Source organism: Magallana gigas, chromosome 5 (genome assembly GCF_963853765.1).
Source record: "Magallana gigas chromosome 5, xbMagGiga1.1, whole genome shotgun sequence".
Taxonomy (NCBI): domain Eukaryota; kingdom Metazoa; phylum Mollusca; class Bivalvia; order Ostreida; family Ostreidae; genus Magallana; species Magallana gigas.
This window is the reverse complement of record NC_088857.1, coordinates 1,481,034-1,509,029: the sequence shown is the minus strand read 5'-3', so window position 1 is coordinate 1,509,029 and position 27,996 is coordinate 1,481,034. Positions and strand designations below refer to the sequence as shown.

The window sequence follows — 27,996 nt, the reverse complement described above, 5'->3', positions numbered from 1 at the left end:
CTAAGCTTAACAATGATGTTCTCAGTGCATTTATTCAGCAGTTTACAAGTCATAATACAGTTTTGGGCTAAATTGCACTATATACATGTATGTGATGTATAAATCATATACTGCATTAAATACTTTTGAATTCTATCTAACAATACATTGCACTATTTAAGTACGAATATAAATTCAAAAGTCGTACAAAATCCGTAATTTTCTCTCAATATTACTTAAATCTCTGCATACAATCATATAAATAATCTTTTACAACAAAAAAATTTGGCAGATTCCACCTCTGACACGGCAATGCTTTCAGTGACTTCACACACCTCATTTATTTATTTACTGCCATTTATTGCAAGTGCTAACGAAAACAGAGTTCTGTCCCTTGATAACCATCATAATTACACAGAAATCCTAGAATTTCAGAGAATTCCTGAATACCGACACAAACATTCCTTGGAAGTTACATGTACTCTGTCGTTAGCTAGTACATTCATAGATCACATGTTGACAGTTAATATACAGAGTTTTAATTTACAGAATAGTTGATGTGTGTTTATAACAAAATGCAGATTTTGGTAAATTGAAACAAAGCTAAATGTTTATAAAACTTCACACAACATCGATCACTTCTCATCTCATCAATGACAGATTGTCAACAATCTTTGATAAAAAGGCACATTGTCAGAACTCTTGTAAGTGAAAAAACATTGTGAAAATGTTTGGCTATCTAAGTTTGTATAAAAAAGCACTAAGCATTAATTCCAAAAAAAATCTTGACATAAATAACACACACACCACATCAGAGACAAGTTAGCACCATTGCTGTCAGACCGGCAACCCGGCCCGCATCAGTGACCTTTACCTTTCAAGGTTACTGAATTTTAACTTACTCAGATTCTATCAGAGACTTCACTCTTCCAATTTGTTCAATTAACTGGTAGTAATACAGTCTTTTCCACATCTAAGCAAGTTTTTGTTAAAAGTAAAAATAGAAATAGCTATAAATATGTCTAATAATGCAAAAATAAGAACAACAAAAAATAGATATCACTCAGCTATGCATACAGAAATCAACATTAATAAAAATGATGAATAGAAACAAAACAATCACAGATCTGTTGCTTCATATCACTACTCAATTCTGAAGAATACAGTTCATCCTTCAGGATCATATCCGTTAAATAGCCGAAATAAAATTGATAGAAATAACTGAAAATTTATAAAGACTGAATGCGAATCAACCCCTGGGAGCCTTATAACAGAGTCCCAGGCCCATGCTACATAAAACAATAGATATGTCAGTCACATGTTACACCTAGGTATATATACGCGATACACACTACCGGACCCCCTCAACTCGTCCCCGGGGTGTTCCGGTCCTGGGTAATAGAAGATCCTAGAGACATCCGACTCACGAGGTGTACCAGGGTCTGCGTCTGAGCCAGCGGATTGTGTAGCCAGAATCCACGCGGATTTTGATGGAGGCTGCCTCTGCCGCTCGCACCGTCTCTTTGACGGCCTGCATCAGGTTCTGGGCATTTCCCACCAACATCTCCGTCGCTTCCTGGTCCTCTTTAGAACCTACAAATACCCACAATGCACTGTTACAAACAGATACCACATTGTTTTAGAGGCTTAGTGTCCTCTACTTTGTCTGTCTTTCCTGTCTTTATATGTAACATAATGATTTTACTTTCAATCTAATAGTTAAGTACTGCTATAATCTAAAGCTATTGGAAGACTTTTTGGGTAATGAGGGTAAACAGTGCTATTGTGTCTAACCACACAGTTTCTGTATAATTTTTTATGACAATGCAGGGTCAGTACATTTGCTCAGAACCCTGGGACGAGGCAATGGCTTGTTGATGCATAAATCTTTTCACTTTGCACCAGATTTGAAATAATTGACATAAATAAGAAATAACCAACCTATGATGTATTTACAGATTTATGCATACAGATAGAAATTTTTTTTACAGCTGCAAATTTGTAAATATGTTTAACTTTGATGATTCTTTTGAGGGACTACAGAGAATGGTTTAGGAGCTACATTATCATCCGATCAATGTGACTTTGAACCGGGAATCTTCTTGCATGGGATGAGTACATCAGTACCACAGGCTCCTAAGAACTGAGCTGTAATGACTAATGACTACTTCATTTCAATCTTTGGTGTATGTAAAGAGAAAAATGTGCTGTAGATTCCAAATTATATACAATGAATCCATATAAAATCCATATAAAATCATGAGAAACATCCCTCGCAAATTTTAAAATCTTGCTTTTATTATTTTGGACAGTTCTAAAACCACATGAAATTTTAACAAAAATTTGGTACTTACGACCTTTACTGTCTCGCCATTTGATACAAAACTGCGGAATAAGGTACTCACATAAAATAGGGAATCTACAGTACATATGTAACTTATAGAAAAAAGAAGACTCAAAGACTACTTGGCATAAAATAGTTTCCAGAAAATAAGGATGGAATTCCTTTAAAAACAAGAGGAGATAACTGAGTAAATATAGCTGAAAATGTCAGAAAATGTCAGGGTTTGATCTCATTCCATGACCAGTTATAAGAAATAGTCTGTTCATGCTTCTCCAAATAAATTAGTAAATTTTGCTTATTATAATTACGGTAAGTACTTGCAGTTTTCTTCAAACAGTATCTACATTCAGGGGAATGATTGAAGGCAAGTTTGTGAGCCTACTACAAATACAGAAATGTTGGTGCAGAGGAAACTTTGTTTGGATTGCAAATTTGTTTTTTTTTAATTTAAAATTCCATAAAATCAACCTATGGTTTGAAAAGATATGCAAAATTTTATCTTCATTTTTATGTATACAGTACATTGATTCTAGAAATGAGCCAAACCCTGCTTTGAGTCTACATTACAGGAGAGAATTGATGGTCGTCTACACTGTGTAACTGATTAATGAGGGGGAAGATCAAACAGCACTTACTAGATTCTGTTTCCATGGAATCCAAGAAAATGCACAAAAAGAAAAAAAAAGCCAAAATGCAAGATCAGTTAGATGAACACAAAGCAAGATTAGCAAGCACACAACAGCACACAGCACAAAAAACAGTGCATATAAAAGTAAAAATGACAAGCAAATGATTGTTCTGTCACAACTTGAAATGAGTTTTGAGGACATAGCAACGGTCATTATTGTATCTAAAACCAATCTTTATTAAAAAAAAAAAAAGTTTGGTAAGGTTGAGCACATTTTGTCATATTCTATGAGATGTTTGAAGATTTGCTTAATGTGACTACAGGAAACATGCTGGTAGATATAAGAAGGCTATAGTCTTGTACTGTCATGTCTGGTAGATATAAGAAGGCTATAGTCTTGTACTGTCATGTCTGGTAGATATAAGAAGGCTATAGTCTTGTACTGTCATGATTGGGGGTACACACCTCTTGCTGATTGAACCACCTGTCTCAGAGTACACAGCCAGAATACACATATTTACAGTCATAAACAAAGTGTACCAGCACATGCATAACAATAATTGTCCATATAAACAAATTTTCTTACATAGTTTAGTACCCAAAGAATTGCTATACAGAGCTAGCCAAATAGATTAATCAGATATACATATATGATAGCGGTATATGGTTAATTTTGATATACCAGGTAGGTATAAAAGTTTCCAAGTGTATGGAGAGAGAGAGAAGTCAGCTTATTGAAACAATGTAGGCATGCTTTGATAGGATTTTCTCACGGATAAAAATAACGATTTCAATAATATGATAGTTATAGAGCTCAGAAAACAACACATTTTGATGAAAGACTTAAAGAATATTTCAAATAATAGTATGATATCAATATCTGTTTTTACATCTCACAGATGAAATCTATAGGAACTTAGCAACTATCTCAAATATATGCCTATATAAATTTTAATTTTGTAACCGTTTCTTTTCTCCTATAGATGCAATTCCATACCAAGGTGCATATACATCTATCATGGGTGACTGAGCTTTTGTTACAGCTTGTTAATCCTTGTCTCCCTTAATCCCCTTACGATGTTAGATAAGTAAAGTAGGCAAGACTAAGTTCTTAACATCTGCCTTATGTATCATTTAGGACAACTTTACATAGTGTATATTGGGTGAAATTGTAAAACCCTGGCTTTATACACCTAATATTTAGGGCTTAAAAAATGACAAAGCTAAGCTTTGGGCAAAATATTGCCACCCCAAGGCAGTGATAGTGACATCTCCAACTCAAACATTCTCAATGGGACTTCAAACAACACTGTGTTTGAAATATTGAACTCATTCCATGTTAGTAACTACGGTAGACTTATTCTGTTCCAATAACACAATGCATTGGTGGATCTAGATTTTTTTCTTTCTGTGCCTATTACACACACAAAACACAGAGTCAGACATGTTAATGAGGGGGCGGGGCTTCATGCCTACAAATTCTTTACCACACTCTATCTCGCTGCCGTCTGGGGCTGGTATAGGCTCTACATAAAATATCACTCATCATCAGACATTGTCAACTGTGCACGTTCATCTTATCCCCGGTAAGCTAATTTTAAATTTCCATTTTAAAGCATTATGAAATCATTGTTTCTGTACATTAACAAGTAAGACTACAAAGTTTGGGTGAAAGCTGAAATAACTGACCTTAACCTGATGAAGATTTGACTATGCAAGACATCACTCATTGTAAAACATTTTCAACATTCTATGTAACTATATCAAGGAAGTTGTAACATTCCATTTTGAAGTATTATAAAATCATTGATGTTCATGTACATTAACAAATTTTTGTGAAGCGTAAAGATATTTGACCTTGACCCAGTGACCTACCCTGGGCTCCTAACATGGTGGCCTTGACTGTAGACAGGATCTTCAGCTGTGTGCCAATGGTTGGGATCCGCTCACACACTTGTAAGAGATTCTACAACCAGAGTGAAAATTGTTATACTTCTAAAGAAAACATCAAAAACATCAATTTTCTCCACTGAAATCTCATAGATTTCTGTATCACTCTACATTATTATCTTTTCAAAGACTTGGTTGACAAACACAATGCATGTGAAGCTACAGTTTCTTAATATTCTTTGGATTAATTTTTCTCCATTTGACATGACAACAGTGGAGTCTAACTTTCCAGTCACACCACTGTGATCAATAATCAACAGGAGTATGTTTTCAAACTCTAAGTGAAGAAAACAGAGCATGTTAATCAGAATCCAATTTCATCAGATTTCAATGAAGCACATATTCTACAGCTGACAAGACAATGATGGAGTCTGACCTTCCTCATCTGTTTGTCCGTACATTCCGCGGCCAGTTTCTTGGCCAGTCGTGTCACTTCCTCTGAGGACTCTGCGATGGATTTAGCCGTAGCGATAAGGTCCTTCTTACTTCCTCCCTCTCCTCTTTAAGAATAAGGAAATGTTCATGAAAACCCGCTCAAAAATAGATGACACAAAACAAAGCTGATTTTATACATACCAAGAGGGAAAATCTCAAAACCTTCACAATTCATGTACCAATCAAACACTGTTACATTGATGACTAAATAAAACTTTCGAAAAATGATTTGGAAATAAATGACAAAATAAAATTGATCTTATTCTGTTATAGTTAATATCAAGCATTGGTTGTAAATCTTGTAGTAAAGCAGCTGGATGCTTGAAAAAAAGATGAAAAAATGAAAATGAGTTGTTTGAATAATTGTTATATGAGAAAATAAGGCAGTGAACATGCAAAAAGCAACTGCTTTCATTAAAATTAGACCAAGAAATTGTTAGGCAAATCTCGTTGGTGGAAGATTTTCCAGAGAGGCCTGCGCAGAAGACATTATATATACCCAAGTATGGGCGATTCCTTCAGACCCAGCACTGAGTTGAGGCCCTTGAAATCGAACGGAATCCTGTCCAGTCGTGATCCAAATAAATACATTATTTCATAATTCTTGTTCAATGAATGAACACTGTTATCTCAGTTTATTAGAGTCACAGCAAATTACATGAATAATCCTTTGAGCAAATATCAGTTTATCAAATTCACATCGAATCTAATTTGAATAAACATAATGTGAGTTCAATAACTAAGCAATGATTTAGGGACACTGGGCTGAGATGCTGAATTTCAACTATTTTCCTGATATTTACTTCAAGCATGTGTACCGGGTATTTTTTTTGGTGATATTCTAACCCCAAATCAACATCTCATACCTTTCCAATAACTGGAAAAGCAATGTATTATGATGTATTGTACATTTTTGTGTATTACTTAGGCATACACAAAAACATAGGGGAACCTGCCTGTATAATTTTGATTCCAATTGGTCTTGACTTAGTTTTAAAAATTTTCTGTTTCAACAATGTTTTTTTTTTATTTTGCAACAATGAACTAATATTTAAGTTAATCTGTAGCACTTTATTTTTATTCAAACTGAGTTTAAACATGAATATTCATTTTTCTGACTCCTATTGGTATATTAAGAACAACATTAACACTGACATTAATATGGTCATTATATCTATATTTAGTAACATGGTTATTTCCCTGACATTAGCCTGATCTCTATAACTATTGTCCCAACTGCAACTTCTCGGGCCTTTCTGGCAGGCTCGTAAAAACACCTTGAATGTATTTACATTACCTGATATTAAAATTTTATACAATATGGAGTCGCTTCCCATTAAAATGAGTATCGGCTAGACAGCTATTTGTGTTGCTTTTCGGATATGTTTAAGGGTATTTCATTGACTTTAATGAAGTCTAGCTTACATCTCAACAGATCGTAAAATGTATTGTATTTATATCAAGTTTTTTTTAAAAAGGGGGGCTGTTATGGATGCCTATGTAATACATTCAAGGTGCTTTTCCAAGCCTTCCGGAAAGATCCGAGAAGTTGCGATTGCTATTGTCCTAGCTGACATTAGCCTGACCTCTGTATTCAGTAACCCCTGCACTGACCTGACATTAGCCTGACCTCTGTATTCAGTGACCCCCGTACTGACCTGACATTAGCCTGACCTCTGTATTCAGTAACCCCAATACTGACCTGACATTAGCCTGACCTCTGTATTCAGTAACCCCTGTACTGACCTGACATTAGCCTAACCTCTGTATTCAGTAACCCCCGTACTGACCTGACATTAGCCTGACCTCTGTATTCAGTGACCCCCGTACTGACCTGACATTAGCCTGACCTCTGTTTTCAGTAACCCCCTTACTGTCCTGACATTAGCCTGACCTCTGTATTCAGTAACCCCTGTACTGTCCTGACATTAGCCTGACCTATGTATTCAGTAACCCCCTTACTGTCCTGACATTAGCCTGACCTCTGTATTCAGTAACCCCTGTACTGACCTGACATTAGCCTGACCTCTGTATTCAGTAACCCCCGTACTGTCCTGACATTAGCCTGACCTCTGTATTCAGTAACCCCCTTACTGTCCTGACATTAGCCTGACCTCTGTATTCAGTAACCCCCGTACTGACCTGACATTAGCCTGACCCCTGTACTGACCTGACTAGCTGACTGAGCTTGGCCATCAGTAAGGCCATTTTTTTGGCAGCAGCAATGATGTCATTGTCCTTACTGGACCACTGCTTGGCCTCCATGTGGAGAGCATGGGCTGCCATCTGCAAAGAATAAATCCATATACAACCATGCAAAATTTTTAATAAAGCCAAAAAACTACCGGTAGTTTTTTGATAAACATTAATTCAAATTCAATTCAGTGAAGTCAGTTTTATTCTCCTGATTTTGAAATATATTTAAAGCCTATCTGATATATAGAGTTACATTAATAAGAAATCAAAATAGTTTGTGTTTAATTACACGTGGTCCAATTGCAAATCAGCAGAAAGGTTGACTTGACTACTGTCACAGACAACCCCGGTAACTTACCATGATTGGCTGGTTCGCCTGGGGGGTTGGGAAGGCTGCCTCATCCTCATCGTCCGTCTCTGGGGGTGGGGGTCTGGGGGGTGTGGCATTGTCATTGGGGAGTGGAGGTCTGGGTGGAGCTCCACCATCTGTAAACACCAACAATAACAGTGAGATGTGACCATAAATAACATTGGGTGGCAGCTACTCAAGCATTGCAGTATACAACTAAAGAGTATATCTTAATCATTCTCTGTAATAAACTGATTAAATTAAATTTGAAAAATGTATATGCCATATCTATATGAGTCAAAATACATGTTCAAATACACCAATACTTCATTTATAAAAGAAATGTTTAGATACATGTTTATTCTTCAAACGTTACACATTCTTAATTCTCAATGTAAATAAAATTCATGAGTGATGCTGACATGCAAAAGAATGGTGATGTTAATGTGATTTATCATTTCAAGATCTAAAATAAAATATGATTGTTGATGCGGTTGTCCAGGAGATCTGTGGAGATAAAAGGTTAGTTCAGGGTGAACCATGAAGGTCAGAGGTCAAACAGGAGATCTGGAAACGAAAGTGAGGTCAGACTGCCATGCCTTGTTGACCCCGACTGTGGAGTAGACCCATTGTCTGAGAGTCAGACTTCCTTCTCCAGATTATTTGTCTTTTATATCATCAGTAATCCACACAATCTGGGGTCTCCTACTCTATAACTAGTGAAAAGACAACATCCAACATACCAATCAAAACGGACAGTTACTTTAGCACTGTGGATTGTCATATAACGGCTAGGAGAGAGAGAAAGAAAGATAGAGAAACTGTTGGTAATGTTACCGAGTGCAGACAGTGATCTACAAGAAGATTAACTCTACTGTACAGATGTATCTATCAGAACACTGGGTTATTCTTTCTCTCCATCCTGTTATCTTTCATTACATCTTTCTTTAGACCAAGATTTTTAATATTAAGTAATTATCTCAATATAAAACTTCTCTAGTATCCAATGTTTCAAATGAAAAGGTAAGAAAGATTACTAGTATTTTACTTTTTCCATTTTTTTGGAGTGAATCTTTTCATTTTTATGATTTTACAACAAAATCAAACCTTGAAATAAGGAGGGAAAAGGGAAAAAAAAAATATCTATCAAAGTATAATCAACATAACAGTCATCAGATGGTAAAATGAGCCAATAAATTAAACTTTAAAAAACCAAAAGAAATGAGCATTGGGGCGATAGATAACTAAACATAAGGCAAAGTGACACACTGAAACATAAAATATAAACAATGCACAAGAAGGCAGGGTTAATAATGCACGCTTAGTACAGCACCTCTGCCATAGAACCCGTACTCCTGTGGGGGCGGGGGTACGGGGGGTGGGGGCACCAACGGAGCACAGGACTGTCCCTGGTATAGGGGGTCCTGATGTAGGGTCGCTGAAAATTAAAACTCTCCAATCAGTACAAAGAATATATGTATATTAATGACCATATGCATAAAGCAATACACAATATAAAATACATATAATACAAATCTAAGCTAAAGTCAATATCTCTAACATTTAACTGACAATATTTCTACCAGGAATGGTATATTTATGCTTTATAGTGACAAAAGCCAGGATATATATATGACTGTTTACATATGTCCAGCATTTTTCAATGCTATTTTTGATGCTGATGCAATACAATAAGCTTTATGATAAAATCCTGAGTTAAGCAGCATGATGAGGAATAGCATGTCCATGTATAACCAAAAACACACTGATCAGCCAGAAATAAACAGGAGAGTATAAAACGTTTCATCTCAAAGTACAAACATTGAAATAATCTATGAACAAAAATTAACGTAAGAAAAATGAACCAAAGATATGACAAAAAAAATAAATTGAAAATGAAAAAAAAAATGAAATGATAAAAAAGAAAATAAATGAAACGAAAGACAGATGAAAAGTAAAACAGGTTTAGTATAACGCTAATTGAATCCAGCCTGTAAAAATTGAAGCTTTCTTTAGAAAATGAACAAAAATAAAAACACAAGTCCAGAATACAAAAAAAACTGAAATCTGTTGATAGATTCGGCCAATCAGAGGCAAAAGCTGTATTTATTACGGGGCAATACCTTGGGGCTGGTACATGATAGGTCCGTCAGCGAACTGGTCCGGCACTAGAGACGGTAAATAAACAACAAGATGATGAGATGAGATTGATGATTGGACGATTGATGAGCGAAGACGTCACAGAGATACAATAAGTGGTATTTGTATAAAATGTGCTATAATATATCAACAAACTAAAACCTGTGTTAGAACAGTTAGGATAAAACATCAGAATATCTCATAAAACAGGTGTTAGTGCCCACTCTATACACAGTGCACAGACAACCGAATACAGGGGTGCAAAAATGGGACAAATTCTCCGGATAAAATCTACAGTATGTGGTTACTTAAATTAACTGTGGTTTATTCATCAATTGTTTCATCAGCAAAATTTGTAAATCAGTAACAGCACTTAAGTAATTACTCCGAACTACCTGGAAAAAGTCAACAATGTCTCACAAATTCAAGTTTTACCTTCCTGTGATCAAAACTTTTCACATTGCTCTCCATTCAAAAAACTATAAAGTGTTGTCATGTTATAAGATCAGAGCAAACTTAATTGATAAGACATAAAGAACAGTTCCTAATCGTTTAACATAAACCACAGCTGATGTGTTAGTGGGAGGAGTGTGGTAATAGGGTGGTATAACACGGTGCTCAGTCTTACATGCAGGGGGAGTTTCCTCTGGGGGCTCAGGCTCACTGTCTGTAAAACACAACATCAGTAGATCTAACAATAGCCCACTAACACACAATGGGCACACAACAACACACTCAGATACACATGTACAACAACATACATACATACAGACACAAGGTACATCTAACAATACCCCACAAACACACACAAGGTCTCACATCAAAAAACAGACAGTGACAGAAAAATTGGGCAAATATTTCTCTAAATCCTCAAAGAGGATCCGAACATATGCTGCTACACATGCCTAATTGAGCTGCAATCTAGAATATAAATTACCCGGTACTATGCATAGAATATCGAGTATCAACATTTTTCAAGTTGGGTTTTTTTGTCCACTCTAAAAGGTATGGTGATACTAATGTAGCATATATCTGAATACATCTTGATAGGAATGGAAACTAATATTCCAGATCTGTTTTTATTTCATTATTAAAGGGCAATATGAAATAAGTGTATGTTATCTAATGATGTTAACAATATCACTTAGAATTGTGTCGTATTTATCTCTATCAGAACCACTCACAAAGTAGGAACTTCCAAAAATGTTTCGGAATGCTTTGGAGGAATACATTGCTCATCTCTTATTTTGTAAGCCTCTGGCCATTAATTAGTTTAACTATAAAAGAAGTTAATATCTGTTTATCGGAAATTCCCTATCGCTATTTTATCTTGTAAACCGAATGATCATGCATTGATTTTTAGAGGCGGGAGAACACTCCAATCCATCGAGCACAGAACGGCATGCTGGGAAGCCATCTACCTCTAGTGTTCACATTTCTAAAGTGGGGGTCACTGTGGGGGGAGAAGACTGGAGCCCTGGGGGGTCGCGGACTGACCGGGACAGGCGCAGCCTGAGGCCGGGCTCGGCTGGGGGTGATCGGCTCCCACCGAGGGGGGCCGTACAAGTCTACGTAAAAAAGTCAACAATAGGGTTACAACAGTTACTGGTGTCTAAAGCGCAGCTAGTTACTCGTTTCTACAAAGCAAGAGGTCGTTATAACAATGGAAACATGGAGCTCTACTGATTCGGTTAAAGTGTTTTCTGACAATTTCATAAAAAGATGTAATCTTGAAGGATTTTGTATGGCATTTCTAGGATTATTATGATACACAATGTATGACAAAGAATAGTATCTAAGAATGTTAAAACTACAATATTTTACAAGACATACAATATACAAAGTAATATAATCTAATGTATAAATTCTTTTTTTAAATATGTATACATATAATTTCATAATACAGTGTACATACATCTATATAAAAAATTCATATAAACTACACATATTCAATCTATTATAAATATAATTTACCTACAACTCCAAGATGAATTACAGTACAGGTAATATACATCCCATACACCTAATACATGTATTGAATATTTGAAAGGATCCTAATACGAATGTAGATCTACATGCCAATATTGTAAATAACTGTACCATTATAGTCAGAAGCCTACCATATCAAACTTGTATATAACATTGGTTTATCTACACTATAAGCAATGATTGCAGACATACCTGATATTTTGAGTTCGGACAGGTCTGGGGGAGGGGGTGGGGGAAACTGGTCAACTCCAGCATCCACGGTAACCGCTCCCCTCACATCACGTACAGCATCGATCAGCTACACAACAAAACAACAGCTGTTAAAAGTATGTTTATAAGTTTTAGAAAAAACTGGACAGTTTTTACCACAGTTAATACAGATACATAATTTAATGTTTGGGAAGCCATTCAAATCATTTTGAGTTCAGTTTTTACAAATGCAGAGATAAATTATGACTTTACAGGTTAAAAAATTAAATGTAAGTAGTTACGTATTATTCCAGTATAGATTTAATGTTGATGTTTACGAGATTCAAAATATTACACATGTACTCTGATTGGATGAGACAGAACAATAAATGTTAGGTACACTCTGATTGGGTATGATGGAATGTTACGTACAGTTTGATTGGCTTTCCTCCAGTTCTGCTGGGCGTTTGTGTCTGCTGGATTCATGGAGACTCCTTTGGCTCCTTGTACCATTGGGGCAATGGCTGGAATCAACAGAGAACAGACAGTTAGTACCGGGCTACAGTTCTATAAGTCACTTAGGCACCAGTGTATAACTATAGACTGACTACTGGTAAATGTACAAGTCATCGCATATACTAGTTAGTACTTGTTTGCTGATTGACTTTATAGTTTATATAGCACAGAAATAATATTCCGGTACTGGTACTCTCTTTTCTTATAATGATAGAGACAAAAACTATAAACAATAATTTGGATAACAGTTTTTCAAAACAGCTGTTTAGTAAACCTTAGTACCGTAATCGGCCATTCTTGTTTATGATGACAGAATTTTACAGTTAGCAAGAGTCTTTAATATTAAATGTTAACAATTACTCAGTGTTCTTTGATTGTAAACATATCAAAAGATAACAACAATAGTTCTGATTTCCTTTATAGTTAACAAATTGTTATCAATAGAATCATTGCAAGTTGTTAGCAAGCAGAATAAAGAGTGAATTAAACTGATACCTACATTCTACCACACCTATAAAATCTGTGCAGATACAAATCAATTTAGTAAATTTAAATAAATATTATGTAAAATTAATCAATCCCTTATTTTTAAAACAGCCCTTGATACAGTATAAGTTTGCAAAATCTGATCACCATGACAGAACAGAATAAAAGCTTTCAAATTTTACATTTCGATCATCAACACTTTATCATGTATCAAATGCTGCCTAACTGACTAGTCTAGTTTAGCGATAATGATGGGGAGGTAACTCCTTACTTGCGCGTAGATTAGAGGCTGCCTGGTTGACATGGTCCACGTATTTAGGGTCCTCGCTGTTCTCCGCCTCCTGTTGTGCCACCTGCAGGACGCGGTTTGCCCGCCGCGCGATGTTAGAGGCATGGGCCCCAATACGAGGGGGATCCTTCATCTGTATGGCATCCTCCACTCTCTCTGTGTCCCGCATAATCCCCTCCTCTGTAATACACACAAAGTGTCACCAAATCTTAGGACACATAACACTCTGACAGTTTGCTATTTTGTCCTGTCAGTTTATACAGAGATCGTCACAATAAAGGTGTTTGTTTCAGCTGTTTTTTTGTGGAGATCGTACCAAAATTAAAAGTACTACATTTATGGCTGGACAGATATAATGGCTTCATTGATCTTCAGCTTTAGTTAATAACAATGTCCCCCTTTGGGGAACAGGGGTAGAGAAAAATAGTATCTGAAGCCCTGACCATATACTGTATAATGTGGTCACATTTTGTTCACTACATTACCGTATGTGCCCTGACTGGTTACACCCACCCTCAGCCTTGATGAGAAACTAGGAAGGGGGAGGGGTTTATCTTGTTTGCTTCACTATGGGCACTTAATCTTTGACTTTACCCACCCTCGGCCCTGATTAGGGCAGGATAGAGGTATATACGATAGGCTACAATATGGGCACTGAGTCTAATAATGAAACCCACCCTCGGCCTTGATGAGGGCCGATGAGTCGACCGCCTCGTCCACCAGTCCCCGCAGTCTCTCCATGTTGTCCATCCAGCGCTTCTTCATCAGGTCAAAGTGCTCCTGGGCGGCCTGGTTCCCGGGGTCCTGGAACACAATCTTGGCTGCCGTGGTTACCTGGGGGGTCAGGTCATCCACCTAGGGAGGGAGAAATAGTGAAGGTCAATGAAACAAAGTCTTAGGAGAATGATGGTATAGTAAATCTAAGATTCTATAAGAAAGAAATCAACCAAGAAAATAACGACACAATTTTTCCTGCTTAAGCTCAATTCATGACAAAATATGAACTAGTAGTGATTGATTACCTGGTACTTCATTTTCATATACCAGGTAACTTTCAAGTACATTGCTTCTCATTTATCTACATGAACTTGAAATATTTCTCAATGAAGCTTCATATATCTTATCTAGACTAAGTGTTACATTCCATCTTATCACTGTAGGACTAATCATATTTCCACTTAAAACAGTTTCTCAACAGAATTGTCCACCCTTTGAGACCACCTTTTAAAAGTTGTTTGCCCTCACCCAACTCCGTTTCTAAACATTGGTTATTCAGGCTGAGTTGGGTACTCTACTTTTTTTACTTCTGTCAGGGGAGGGTGGACAAACAATTTTGAAATATGGTCTCAGTTAAAGCCTCCTCAGAGTTCTGTATGATGTAAATCTCACCTGAGCCGAGGTTTTGAAGATCTCCTCGACCGTTTTCTTGTTGCGACATCCTCCAGCAGTGGCCACCATTTTTGCTGTGTCAGCAAGTTTATTTGCATGTCCCTCAAAATTCTGAGATTTTTCTGCAAAGTTCTGGTCTCTACCTGGAGTACCTGTTATACAAAGGGCGGTAATTATTGCCAGAAATCACAAATATTTACATAATACAACATTGCTGTTTACAACAAATTTTATCAAGAAAACATTATACACTACTACAGTAAATGAAAATATATGTAACTCATAGAGGATGAAACACAAAATAAGTGATAAACACACTTACCGATAGGAACAATGGATGCCTCACTGAGATGTTTAAGAGGAGTAGAGATGTCGATGAAATCCTCAGCCACCTACAAAATAAGTCGCCTAATTATCTATTGTGTACCAACAATACAGGTTTTTCCCTATGAAAAACACTTTTTATGATCAATGATGATAAATGAACTGATATCATTAATATCAGTACTGGTAATCAATAGACTGATTTATAGGAACTCTTCAGTGAGATATATACCTGGTTAATGAGGGCCTCTTTGATTTTATTTTTCAACTGGAACAGCTTCTCTGACAAATGATTGGCTATGGCTCGGGCTTGAGGCGAATTTCCCTAAAATCACAATAGCCAACATAAGAAATGAGTCCCAAAGAGTCGTAATACATGGCAGCTGATTGGATGATGTTCACCATTACCTGCCCATTCCTAATGAGATCTGCCAGCTGATTGGTCAGTATCTCAGTCTCGTCACACAAACGTAATAGTTCCTTCCTCATGGGCTCGGGACAAGAGTTGGCGATCTTCCTCCCCTCCGACACGACCAGACGAGTGGCCTGCTCACCTGTAGTAGGTACACAAGCAAAAGTAGAACTAAGGAACTCAGAAACTCAAGTACACAAGCAAGGTGAATAGGACTCAGATACTGTGGAACATGCTGCTCTTGTGTTCATTTGTAAACATTTCAATAATCTTCAATAACTTCAAGATAATTTAACAGTTAATATCTGTTATAATGTTATAAATATTTTTGACAACAAATCAGCCTATTCTGGTGATCAAAGATACAAAAATATATCTAAAAGAAATATATATAATACAGTAGCCACCAATCTTAAACTCGGGCAGGGGTTGAGGTTGAAAAAATGAATATTACCTCAACCTTGTTTATACTCTTTTATATTTGAAAGGTATCAATTTGGTACCTATAATATTGGTTGGTATTGATCTACTAACTAATAAATTGGTAGCTATAAATTTGGTAGCTATTTATATGGTTCTTTAACAGACAGCCAATCAGGGGCTCTGACCTAGTCCTTTGTCGTCCATCCCAGGGTTGGCCAGCCATGTCCGGGCCTGTTCTACTTTGCCGTCCACTGTGGGAGCAGGGCGACGGATCCCACTCCGCTCCGTGTTGGCAATGGCTACATTGGTCATGTTCTGGAGATCTCCCAGCTTCTTCTGGATTTCTCGGGCCAAGGACATGGCTTGTGGGGAATCCCCCTGTCATGTGAAGGAAAATACCATCTTATCACTCATGTAATGATAAATTATAATCCCTATCAAGCTGTAGAACACAGTATCAGAAAGTATTGATGACATGGAGTGAAGAGATGAACCTTTACAAACAGCATGCAAAATTATTTGCAACACAATGTAAGGTTGACAAGTTTTGTCTTTACGAACCTTTCCAAGTTGTCTCAGCTCACACAGGGCATCCACCATAGACTCAATGTCTCCCACTGTCTTTAGGATTTGATCCCGGTCGGCTGGGTTGGTACATCTTTCTGCGATCTTCCTGGCATCGTCCAACACCTGGTGAAGGGCTTTATCTCCTACAATAAAATCACTGCACATGAACTATCAACATTAATAAGAATGTTGTATGATAATAATCCTTTATAAAATGTAAATTAAATGTAGTTTAGTTTCAAAAGCAAATCTTGAACTTTGACCTACCCAAACTACCAATCAGAGCGGCTGGATCTTGTAGCCAATCAGTGGCCTGCTTCATCTTCTGTTCAATACCACTCTGTAACCAGAAAAAAAAATAGTGCAGGTTATTAAAGATGACACTTAATGTACATGTAAATGAACATTCTACACATTCTAAATAACGCGAGATCTCACGTTGCGGTACAGACCTGGGCCTTCTTCATGACGGTGATGTCATCAGCGTCCCATTCCTCCTCGTCGTACGTTGTCAGCTGTAGCACACGGATTATCTCATGGATTTCATCCGACATCTTCCTCACCAGGTAATCTCTGTTGGCCTGAGTGTCCTGGGGGTTCTTACCTGTATATAATAAAGCATAGAGACTATTATCATAGTCAACAAACTTATGATTTTAACAAAATTAAGATACTAACAAATGATTGTCATTTAGTTTGAGTAATTAATTAGTCGAAAGCTTTCCTTACTTCTTGTCTGAGTAAACGCTTGAACTCTCACCTGAATCACTCTTTGAGTGATTGACCACTGATTATCATTCCAATCGTGACTCACTTCTCCAACACCTGAGTTCCGTCTGAGTTACTGACCACACCGAGTCTTACCTGAGACCTTGTCTGAGTGACACTCACCTGAGTCCTTGACCGTGATGAAGGTCTTAATGCCACTGATCAGTACAGGTGTGAGGTTTTTCACCTGTTCCAGGGACCGGACCAGCATCTCCCGGTGAACCTGGTGGGTCAGCTCCTTCTCCCTTGCGTCCACTTCCTTTGTCATGCGGGTCAGTACTGGGGTCAGGTTCTGAAAAACAGATAAAGGGCAAGTTGACATGGGATGTAACTTACCAACTGACCACGACATGGATTCAAATGTGCTTTATGACTTAACATAGGATTAGATCTACGATTTGACCTAGACATAGGAGAAAATCTACAATATGATCTAGAAATAGGATCAAATCAACAATTTGACCTAGAAATAGGATCAAATCTACAATATGACCTAGAAATAGGATCAAATCTACAATATGACCTAGAAATAGGATCAAATCTACAATATGACCTAGATATAGGATCAAATCTGCCTTGCCATGGTAGAAGATGATCACTCTTACCCTGACATAGGTGACTAGATCTTCCATCACTCTTACCCTGACATAGGTGACTAGATCTTTCATCACTCTTACCCTGACATAGGTGACCAGATCTTCCATCACTCTTACCCTGACATAGGTGACTAGATCTTTCATCACTCTTACCCTGACATAGGTGACCAGATCTTCCATCACTCTTACCCTGACATAGGTGACTAGATCTTCCATCACTCTTACCCTGACATAGGTGACTAGATCTTTCATCACTCTTACCCTGACATAGGTGACCAGATCTTCCATCACTCTTACCCTGACATAGGTGACTAGATCTTCCATCACTCTTACCCTGACATAGGTGACCAGATCTTCCATCCTCTCCACCACCTCTGTAATGGCCAGGTACTCCAGCACATTCTTACACACACGGATGATCTTCCTGACCTCAGACTCATCAAAGGCCAACAACAGGGAGGAGGTCCCTTGGAGGATGCCTACAAAACAAACACAACAATCATAGTAACAGACACAGACTACACGAATATAGGGAACCCTCTTGACTTAAATGACCAATGACTTTATAAATTTCATTTAAAAAATTCAATATGGAAGGAATCAGCTAAACTTAAACACAGCCTTAACAGGGAAATGTAATGGGGGGGGGATAAACATAGAGATGCTGAGAGGCAGAACATTTATCTCCATATACTTTGAGAAATTATAATTGGGAGACAATAAAGATACAAGTAGATGTTGACAGATGGTACACTTACCTCTGGAGCCCTCAATGAGCTTCTTCCTGGCGGGGGCGGAGTAAGGGTCTGCCCTCAACATCTCCGAGGCCTGGAGGAGCAGCAGGGACGCCTCCTCCACACGATTGAGGGCGGGGGGCATATCCTGCTTAAGAATCTGGTCCTCACTGCTGTTAATTGTGTCATATCCAACCTGTACAATTATATTCAATAAAGGTAAACAACCAAAGTACACATCAAAGTAATGCAAATATACATCAAAACAAACTACATGTTTATTTTATCTCACCTTCAATACCAAAAAAAGTCAACCATACCTTCAAACTCACAATGTTTAAACCCTTTCCTTAATATATCTTGAAAAGAAACTCAGCTATGGAACACTTTACCACCTCCTACCCAGAAAGGGACCTAACCCATGAATCAAACATGAATACATATGGTTTGAAATTCACTTAAATGTATCTTTTGGTTGATTTTATCTGAATAGCCCTCAGTCTTCCCCATATGTATCATGTACACTGACATCAGCTATATTTACAATATAAAGACCAAAAGTCATATTACACTATCGATCCATTTGCATCATCTAAAACCCTGAATATGTACCCGACAAACATGCCATTGCTGGAGAATTTGGTTTGGTTTTACATTATCCTCACATTAATTAGTTTAGACTAATTTTTTTTACATATAAAAATCAAAAACATGTTTTCTCTTTCACAAAAGGTGAAGACACAATAAAGACACAATAAACTGATGTTAGAATTGTTTGAGGTAGCTTTCAATGTCAATATATTCTGTTGGGAGAAAGGAAATTGAATCAAAACTAATCATTTGACCTTAAAGCTGACATGAATTCATAAATACGCATTATTTCCCTTTTTTCTCCGACTACCGCCATATCATCGCTACACACCCCCTATATAAGGCAGAGAATACTATTCATGCTTCACCGCATTCAGGAATTTCGGATGGAAACGTTGTTACTTTCTTGGATTTACTATCATTTAGCTACTGTGTTGGATGTAGTGTTGCCAGGGTTTTCAAGAAGATGCAGACGTTATGCACTCTGTATGAACGACACACATGTTCGTTGTGCATGCGAAGTAAGGCAGCACAGTCTGTGCAAAATGATACGGATAACTTGGAAATCCTTTCAAAGAATAAATATATTTTGTATTTCATTGATTGTTGTTTTCTTTATTACTACATTTTACTACAATGTGTAGTTCATGCATTTTGAAGTCTGTGCAACGTGAATGCCTCGATCGGAAAGCAACCGACCGTAACTTTCTCAACCGATATATATACCCCAGTGGCAGTAGAGGAGCGATCGAAAATAATATGGCAACCAAATGCTTTTATGAATTCATGTCAGCTTTAAGCTTTCAGAATGACCTTGAATATACCTGTCACTTCAATAAGAATGACCATGAATTTACATTTTTTTATGACTGTGATTTTTTTCTCTCAAAATATGAAAAAATGCTTTTGGTACACCCAAATCTATGTCCTCATCCCTGTCATTTATTTACACAAGTGCCTTTTGAATAAGTCATTCTTCAATATCTGTGAGATCCAGAAAGCACATTTTAAATTTATTTAATTTCATAGAAATTATAAAATTCAACAACAGATTATAGTGTTGTCTCATTTAAACATTTCCCTTGAAGTAATTTTAGATCTTATTTAGCATGTTTAGGGATAATACAAACTCTGTGTTTTTAAATTACAAAACAGGACAAAATTTAGAGGTCCCTTAACATTACATAAACTTCCTACTCATAAAACCACCAAATATAGCAAACAAGGAAATTTATTTACATATACATTATTTTTAAGAAATCCCACTAATAGGTCCGTGGTGGTAAGAGGGCTGTTTGTGAGAGCCACCTTCTTACGTTTGTTTTAGAATTTGAATCTTTGTCAACACAGCAAACAATACCAGGACCAGGACAGAAAGCCAGGAAGAACCCCCGCATCAGGACGGAAGTCATTCAATCAGTCCACTTATAGATCAATGGAATGTTAAAACAAATCTCAAGTACTCAGAAAAACCTAAATACAGTACAGAACCTAAATATAGCATAGCATGCTTTACTTAAAAACTCCCAGAGTTTGGAATGTGTGTTAATATACACTACCAGTATATTTTGAGGACTTAGGCTTTCTATACCCCAACCTCCACAACTGTGAATTGATGACTAAAACAAGTATAAATGCTCTAAATATCTCATTTGTTTGCTTTCTCTTTAATTAATCATCATCAGGCAGAATTGTATACTGCTCACAAACCCATTTCTCTTTCTAACTCCTTCATCCTCTCAGTTAGTGTTACAAACCCTGGTTGATTGTGATGAAATCATTAATTCCCCTCTACCTCCCTCCCAGTGCCCACTACAACTGAGAACATCTTATATGACTAGCCCTATCTGCTCACACATTTTATCAAAACCCCATCACCCCTCCCTGCTGAGGTGGAATTTCATTCATACACTGATCATACTCTTCATCATTAATATGTACAGTAAATGTATACAGTGTTATTTCGACCCGTGTAATTTTCGTCCTTCTACACTTGCAAACAATTTCGCCCTGTCTTGAATTCACCCAGACACAGTTGAGTTTAAAGAGATATAATATGAGACATTGAAAATCGCCCAGTTTTAAAATCACCTGCTGAAAAGGGGCAAATATATCGGGGGTGGGGGGGGATGTATACAGTATTTTTACATGTGTATATTCTACACTGCTTTAATAATCCCTCCCATCAAACACACACACATACACCCCAAACAATGCCCCTTCCTCACAGACATGATTCCCCCTAACTTTACAGGTCTGACCTCCGCCTTTAAGTGATGCATTAGTCATCGATGTCTCTGAGTGATTAACATCAAACAAAGGAACAATGTAATTATGTATGCAGACCAATGCAGTATCAATATTACTCAGATATCATCACCTGCACCATATCTGCAGGCTACAGAAGATTTGTGTTACTGGAACCCCCCACCCCCCCTTCTCAACAATCAAAATTGTAAGAGACAAGTTTATCTCAATATATTATACAGACTCTGAGGGTATCAATTCTGCAGAAAACTGCTCATGCACATCAGGAAATGTGATGTTATTTCTACATAAGAGGAAACAGTAACAAATTTTAATTCCCTTTACACAGTATTAACCAACAGACTGAAATTTGCTCAAAAGATCTCATATTTATTTCACTTTTTTACCTACCATACCCTTATGTTCTAAATCAATATATAAATGTTTTATATTAATTGCTTTAAAAAATATTTTTAAATACAAAATTAATTTTTATTAATTTTGAAGACTTTGATGCACATCTTGAGGGGTAATCTTGTAAATTAACTGGGTTTTTGACCTGAGGCTGATATGAGGCATTATGATGTAGCGTACTAACTATGTAAAAAATGACCCTACTGAGAGACCTGTCTATTACGATAACCCGACACAAAGTAGCAGGTAAATGATGATGACTACCATACTAGGTGCTGCTGTAAGAGAGACTGACCTTGACCAGGTTGTCGACTGCCAGTTTGACCGTCTGTACGGGGCGGGCCAGGTCCGGCATGGCGTTCCCATCCTCAGCCTCTTCATGGAGAATGACCAGTCTGGACACCTAAAACACACAGACAAAGTTAGATACAGGGTTATGTAAAATCTCACAAACATTGATACAGGAAAAACTTCATACATTGTACTGTATAGTTATACAACTAGAATTACAACTGTTCATGATGGACCAATATCATTTGCACTAGATGGAGTAATAACCCAAGCAGTTTTTGATGATGATGTAACCTTGACCTTTTTGCATTGATATCAGAACAAGGTCATAATGCACCATTAGATCACGGACAATCTTTCTGAAAGGTATGGATCCCTTTGATTTTTCCTTTTTCTTGTAAAAGTTACGGAACAGATATGAAACAAATATGGATTGAGAGTTTGATAGAACAGACAGATGGCAGATGAACAGGATACCAGGGACCCAACAATTTGTCTTGTACTAGTTTGCAGAGCAGGAAGATTCTCTGCTTATATAATGCTAGTAATGACTGAGTTAACTGTCATTCCCTGATAAAGTCACCAAATGTCTGAATTTAAAAATAAACATGATTTGATTTTGATTACTGCAGCATTCACAGCAAATTACATGTAAACGCATTACAAAAACTTGGACCATATCTGATAGATGAGGCATCTAGCCACTGAACAATAATTGTTACAAGCTTCCTGAGAGACTTTTTTATGAACACTTAGCTATTGTACTCAGAACACTATTGATACTGCTGTAACATTATTGTTGCTCTCCCAATAGTTCCCCAGATTTTACTTTTCAATAAGTTAATTCCGTTTAATTTCAGATTAGGCATGTCAGCAGTATTCATTCTCTCCTTCTGATGTTATATGACCGATTACAAGAATTACCACTAATGTTAATCCCTAATGAAAGGGAGATAAATCACCCAATGCACTGATTCTCCTTAAGAAATCAAGGCAGGCACTTCAAAAGATAATCACCAAATCACCAGATTAACTGGATCAATCACAGAGTGAAATGTTAATACCTAAAGCTCCCAAAGCTTACTTTTCACTTTCTATCTCTCATTCTCTCTTCTCAGTTATGTTTTCATTAAAATTCACATCTCTCTCTCTCTCTCTCTCTCTCTCTCTCTCTCTCTCTCTCTCTCTCTCTCTCTCCTGCCTTCAGTCTCCATCATATCCCACATCACTCTTTCTTTTTCTGTCTCCCTCCCCCTCTCAGTCTCCCCCTCTCTGTCTGTCTGTCTCTCTCTCTCTCAGTCTAGAGAAAAATCAAATCGATTCTTTCTAACTAAGCTTGCACTTGTAAAGTAAATTTCCTTTAAAACCAAGCTAGGCTACCACTTTTCAGTACTATCAGTACTTTGATTTCTCTTCTCTCTTTCCCTTCCTGCCTTCAATCACCTTTACATGTTTTAAAATTCCTAATCTCTCTCTCTCTCTCTCTCTCCATCTCTCTCTCTGCCTTCAGTCTCCGTCATCTGTTGTGTACACACTGTGTGATGCTGACAGGAACACAAGGAACATGACAATCATTGTAACTACACAATACCAGAGATCTCTGAGAGATTCCAGGTGTAAACACAGCGGGTCATCAACATGTGGCGTGAGCTCCTGTAGCAGCTTCCGATTCCTACACCCCCCTATATCAGGCCATGTTCCTGTTGACGCCCCCACTTCCCCTTATTTCTATCCACCCTACCACCATCCAACACCCCTTTTCAGCTGAAATATTTTAGCTACATCCTACATGTATCTATTACAAGTCCTCAGCCTATCAGTGAATGCACATCTGGTTAACTGTTAACGGTTATGTTGTGGTTTTTAGTGCAAACTATCAAAGCTTCATTGTATCCTTCTGCTCTTACTTCCCTACTGCTTACCTCCCCTCCCCCCGATACACGAGCAAATCTGACTGTGTGGTTGATTTGTGTGGTTCACACTAGAGCAATATCTCTTACACCTGAGTGTGTGGTTTACAGTAAACTAAGCTGTTTTCTAATGCTCTATAACAGATTAGCACACATCCCACCCCCTCACTCCCCCACACTGGATGTGTTGTGTTCACTTAGCTTAGTGTAGTGTTCTCATCTGTAGTTACACCCCTACCCCCGAACCCCACACAAAATTACTAAATACTAAACCTTTCCCTTGAATGGGTGTTACTGTACCAAACTAAGATACACACATCTCACCCTCCGACTCCTCCCCCAAATCTGTGAGTGTGTGCTGTACACATCCCTACCACACACCCCCATTCCCTACACATTGTACACTTGGCTTGTAGCTGGGCTATCAACATCCCCCCCCCCCCCCATAATCAGAATCACACACAGCATGTTCTTACACTCAGAATACACAACTGTCTCATGGCATCAATCCTATCTCCAAACAGTTGCAATCCAAACTTAAAAACAACTATCAAAATATTTCAAATTCCCAAACCCTCCTGATTCAGCTTTATCAACATAGAGGTTACGATGCCACAGAAACATGTGTATCTCCCTGTATATCAATGACCCAAGATTATTCAAACTGAGCACAGATCTATAGATACTCATAAATAGATAGACAATTGATATCATATAAAAATCTGCACAGACAGCTGCCAACAGTGCAGAAACGACCTTGACCTTTTCTTTATGACTGGTCAGAGTCTGTTGAATCAGATTCAATCCTGATTCCTGAGCCAACATTCCTCAGAGCATTGGATCATTCCACTGGAAACATTTGACCATCTGTGTAATATTACTACTGGAAGATCTAGAGATGTGGGAGCCTGTATGAATCATACTAAGTACATGTAGCTGTTTTTTTCCAAATCTTGATGCTTTAATTATCACTTTGGGTGTTAGACTCCTGTGGGAAGTCTAATGAGGTCAGACTACACAAACGAGTGGAATGTGACCCCTTAATTCATTAACAAACTATAGCAATCAGATCTCACCCCCCTCCACAGAGGAAGATAGAGCACTGACTCAGCTTCCACATGCTACAGCGTTCAGGGCATAAAGACGCATTTTTCTTTTCTTAGTGGGGTATACTGTTCATGAAATATTCAGCAGGTCTAGATACCAAACTGAACAGAGGGGGCTTGTGAGTGTGGAATTTAAAGTGACGGCATGTGGAAGAATGTTGATAAACTGTTTTATATAAGTACTCCACTACAATACCATCACCATCCCCGAGTGTTAGTACCACAGGTTGCTACCGAGTGATGACTTAGCACTTCCTTATTAGCATGAGTGTGAATAATTGAAAAAAGCTGTAACATGTACTTCACTATACATCAATCCAATTACGTTGGCTCAACAATGAGTCCATGACTGCATGTACGTTTGTAGTTATAAATAAGACATTATAAATCCTACACCTGTTCTAAGACAGTTAAAGTTTTATTTTGGCTTTTATTTGTCCTTGACCTTTTCACCCACCCCCTCATTTCAAGGTAAGATCATGCGATTCCTGTTTAGAAATGAGATGTCATCAGGTGTGAGTTAGTCAACTTTTTACGCTTCATGCTCTGTAGAAGACTGCACATAAATTTGTAAACTAAAACCTCCTTCCAATAAAATTATTTCCAGACAAGAACAAGCTACTACGTGATTAGCTTTCACTATCTGCTGGATGCACTGGGTTTTTGTTTGTGATTACTTATACATGTAGATGAGCTGTCTAGTCAAACTGACCAATAAACCAAACCCCCCCCCCCCCCATCCATAGAGATTTAGAAAGGGAGAGGTAAGAGGATGACCAACTGTCAGTTTTGCTTGCTCAAACAAATATTAATCTGATCACTTCTCATAATAGGCCATTAATACTTTCTAACAATTTTTTGACAGAACAAAAATAAGGAACATTTACTTGTGATTGATTTTATTCCACATAGGATAGGCTTAGCCCCAGCTGACTGGGGTTAATGCCAATAATGCAATTGGTCTAATAGTTGGTGGGTTTTTTTTTTATCTTTGACTGATAAAGCTTTGATGAGATATTGCTATAATTGTATACTTTTTGTCTACGGTAGTAGCATGAATTGTGTACATGTTGCTTGGTGTGGTGATAAATCCTCACTGTGGTAGGGCCAAACAAACATTATTCCAGTAAAGAGAAGGCTGATGCCCGTCATGAGGATGTAATAACGCTCTTTTATCAAAAACAATTGGAAGGAATCACAGAATCTTAATTGTGATCTCATTCATGAGAAGTTAGTCACTCAGAGCAATTGGCACAGCCCCACGGCAACAAGTAGCAGGGCATCAAAAGCCATCACCGATACGCTCATCCATCTGTCAGAATGACTTGTTCATTTCCTTGTCAATATCATTTTGCCAATCTTCAAGAATATGTCCCTCCCAGCTAATGGACCATTCAACAGCTCATGCTGTAGTTTTTATAACAATGACATCTAAGTGACTCAGCCTCCCTTTTCCCAAAATCAACTGTATCTAATTATCACTGTCTACACATATGTTCTGCTCTCCCATCTTTTTTGTTTTGTTAAAGTAATACCCTATATTAAATCTAATCACACATTTAAATCTGTCAATTGTTATAATTTACAAAATTACCCAAAATTTACACAGCATAATGCAACATAACAGTTGCAAGAGAAGGGCTTTCTGCATCAGTGATCGTAGATATTACAGGTTTCTTTGTCGGATAAAAAAAACCTGTGTTATGTGGGAAAACTCTGCTTATCTGACATTTATGTAATAATAGGTTATGTGGATTGTGTGATCATGTGTTAGATAGTGATAGGTCAAAATAATATGTATCACTTCTTATTTATTATGAAATCTATATATCACTTGATGGATCTCTCTCTCCCTTTCTCTCTCACTCTCTCGTCTCTTTCACTGATCTATGAACTCTCTATTGCATTTAATACAAACCTTAATTATTTTAAGAGGAGTATTTTATAAATGAGGATATCAACAATTTTAATTGTTTTAATTAGACAACAAGTACTTTGCACATGAAGTGGTTTGTGACATTATGCATTGAGGGCTGTCACGATATATTTGTCTACTTAATTTTGTTTTCAAGTGCAAAAATATAGAGAACTCAGAAGAAAAGATGTTTATTATCATGACAATGTAGCACTGTCACGATCTGATTAAAATACAGATCTCTACATAAGCGCACAGCGCAGAGAGCTGTGCGCTTATGTAGAGATCTGTATTTTAATCAGATTGGCATTGTCATTAATGTTTTTTGCAACTTTTCTAACAGCTGGAAAATAACCATGATAACATGATTTTTTTTTTTATTTCCAAGACTTTACAATTGTTTTACATGATTTATTTAATTCCAGGTGAATTTGATATAAATGTTTTCTTGACAATTTCTACATCTCATTCTGATGTAAATACAAGGGGCAGACAACTTTCCCTACCTGCTGTGCCACTGGCTCCAGAATGCTTTCTATGGTTTTTGTGTGGAACACAGGCATCTTGAATAATCCCGAGTCCAGAAACACAACCAGCTACAAATGCAGCCTGAAAACTTATCACTTAAACACTTCCGTCCTGCCCTCGGATCGCAATAATTAAATCACAAGTATTCGACAGCCGAACTCTGGAAAATCCAGAAGTAACTTTCACTTCGTAGACTTAGTTTCGTATTCAAGCGGCCTTCAATATATGTTTAAAAATTCTTTTTCTGTATGGTATTGTATACTTAAAATATAATTAGGAACATATATAAAGT

General features: G+C 37.3%; 1 protein-coding gene across 15 annotated transcripts; it reads right to left on the bottom strand.

Moving 5' to 3' along the window:
- Positions 1-13: 13 nt before the first annotated feature.
- Positions 14-27,898, bottom strand: LOC105327367 (vinculin). 15 transcript variants are annotated; one of them, XM_066085108.1, is made up of 27 exons: positions 27,683-27,898; positions 22,250-22,357; positions 18,727-18,898; positions 18,302-18,447; positions 17,496-17,664; positions 17,057-17,208; positions 16,872-16,944; positions 16,599-16,747; positions 16,223-16,415; positions 15,611-15,756; positions 15,435-15,527; positions 15,201-15,270; positions 14,879-15,030; positions 14,167-14,344; positions 13,472-13,669; positions 12,631-12,722; positions 12,202-12,307; positions 11,442-11,588; positions 10,005-10,049; positions 9,215-9,319; positions 7,891-8,018; positions 7,507-7,622; positions 5,836-5,898; positions 5,278-5,401; positions 4,827-4,917; positions 4,439-4,477; positions 14-1,572 (listed from the first exon to the last, which is right to left on the bottom strand). In XM_066085108.1, exons 1-27 carry the CDS (start codon positions 27,737-27,739, stop codon positions 1,403-1,405), a joined length of 3,282 nt encoding a protein of 1,093 aa, XP_065941180.1. In that variant the 5' UTR covers positions 27,740-27,898; the 3' UTR covers positions 14-1,402. The 15 variants fall into 15 exon arrangements, with proteins under 15 accessions (XP_065941180.1, XP_065941181.1, XP_065941183.1 ...); XM_066085109.1 differs by lacking the exon at positions 4,439-4,477 and having other exon boundaries at positions 27,683-27,897; XM_066085111.1 differs by lacking the exon at positions 5,836-5,898 and having other exon boundaries at positions 27,683-27,897.
- Between the last annotated feature and the right edge of the window lie 98 nt (positions 27,899-27,996).